General features: G+C 35.1%; 1 protein-coding gene across 1 annotated transcript; it reads left to right on the top strand.

Annotated features, from left to right (window-relative positions):
* Positions 1–235: 235 nt before the first annotated feature.
* On the top strand, positions 236–1,111 carry LOC127726975 (M-phase inducer phosphatase-like). The gene has a single exon (XM_052234348.1). The coding sequence runs from the start codon at positions 236–238 to the stop codon at positions 1,109–1,111; it is 876 nt and encodes a 291-aa protein (XP_052090308.1).
* Positions 1,112–1,347: the final 236 nt, after the last annotated feature.

Below are 1,347 nucleotides of genomic sequence, written 5' to 3'. Positions count from 1 at the left end.
TTCAATCATAGACATTGATTGGCGATTAATTAAACAATTAACAAAAGCTTTACAACGTTGACCCCGAGTTGAACACTGCTTGAGTAACGAGATGAGCACGGGTTTCCTATTAGAGCCCGGAATTAGTTATTGTCAAATCAAAAATATAAATATAGAAATTTGTAATATTTCAAACATAAACATTTAACATTTAATTCGTTATACTTGACAGTTTAAATTCAGACCACCAACAAAAATGCTTTCAAGACGACTATTTGACACATATGATGAAATTAATGTCATTCCAGCATCTATATCTACCCGGAGTTTTGATTCTACACCAGTAAAGGCTAATGACCTTATGTCTGTGATGACTCCAAACATCAAACGAAATCTGTTTCCTGGTGATGACGATGATTCTGGTCTCGGTATGGATGATCATATTTCATGTACACATAGCTTGAAGAAATCTGCCAAGAGACAGCGTTTAGAAGATGACAGCTCAAGATGTTCAAAACATCCAAAAGTTTGTACCGATATAAAGGCAGTGGTAACCAAACTTGAAGAGAACGACGACTTCATAGCCGATGGTAGTAGATTACATACTTTACCAACTGTCACTGGAAAGCATTCTGATTTGAAAAGCATCACTTCACAGACACTTGCTGGTGTTGTTAATGGAGACTATGATGACGTAATCAGTGACTACAGGATCATCGACTGCCGATACCCGTATGAATTTGAAGGTGGACATATTAGAGGAGCGGAGAATATGTATTTGCATGAAACCATTTTAACTTTGCTTCGTCAACCGACTAAAGATAAAGAAGTTGTGATCTTCCACTGTGAGTTTTCGTCTGAAAGAGGTCCTAAAATGTTACGATTTCTCAGAAGCAAAGACAGGGAACTCAATAAAGAAAATTATCCATCACTGAACTTTCCAGAAATTTATTTACTAGATGGTGGCTACAAGGCATTCTTCAATGAACAGCCAGATCTATGTGACCCAGTGAGCTATCGACCAATGTTTCATTCCGACCACTCAGAAGATTTGCGACGTTTTCGAGTCAAGTCAAAGTCATGGACAGCTGGTGAAAAACGAAGATATGCCAAAAAATCAATGAGATTTTAGAACTGTCTTATTAATTTAGAAATTTACTAGTGCTAATAGTTATCTATAATAGAAGTGATTTCGGTGCTTTGTTTTATACAAACTGTATTTTATTGTTATTGTTATCAGTTATAAAACGGTATTCATATATTAAAGATTACCAATATCTAAATGTTTTTGTTTTGTCATGATGTATATTTTTTTTACTGCTGATACTGAGAAAGACCTCAAGTTATTTTAAACAAGCCTATGTCAAA

The sequence above is a fragment of the Mytilus californianus genome, unplaced genomic scaffold (assembly GCF_021869535.1).
Source record: "Mytilus californianus isolate M0D057914Y unplaced genomic scaffold, xbMytCali1.0.p SCAF_19, whole genome shotgun sequence".
NCBI lineage: Eukaryota > Metazoa > Mollusca > Bivalvia > Mytilida > Mytilidae > Mytilus > Mytilus californianus.
This window is presented reverse-complemented; position numbering and strand designations above follow the sequence as displayed.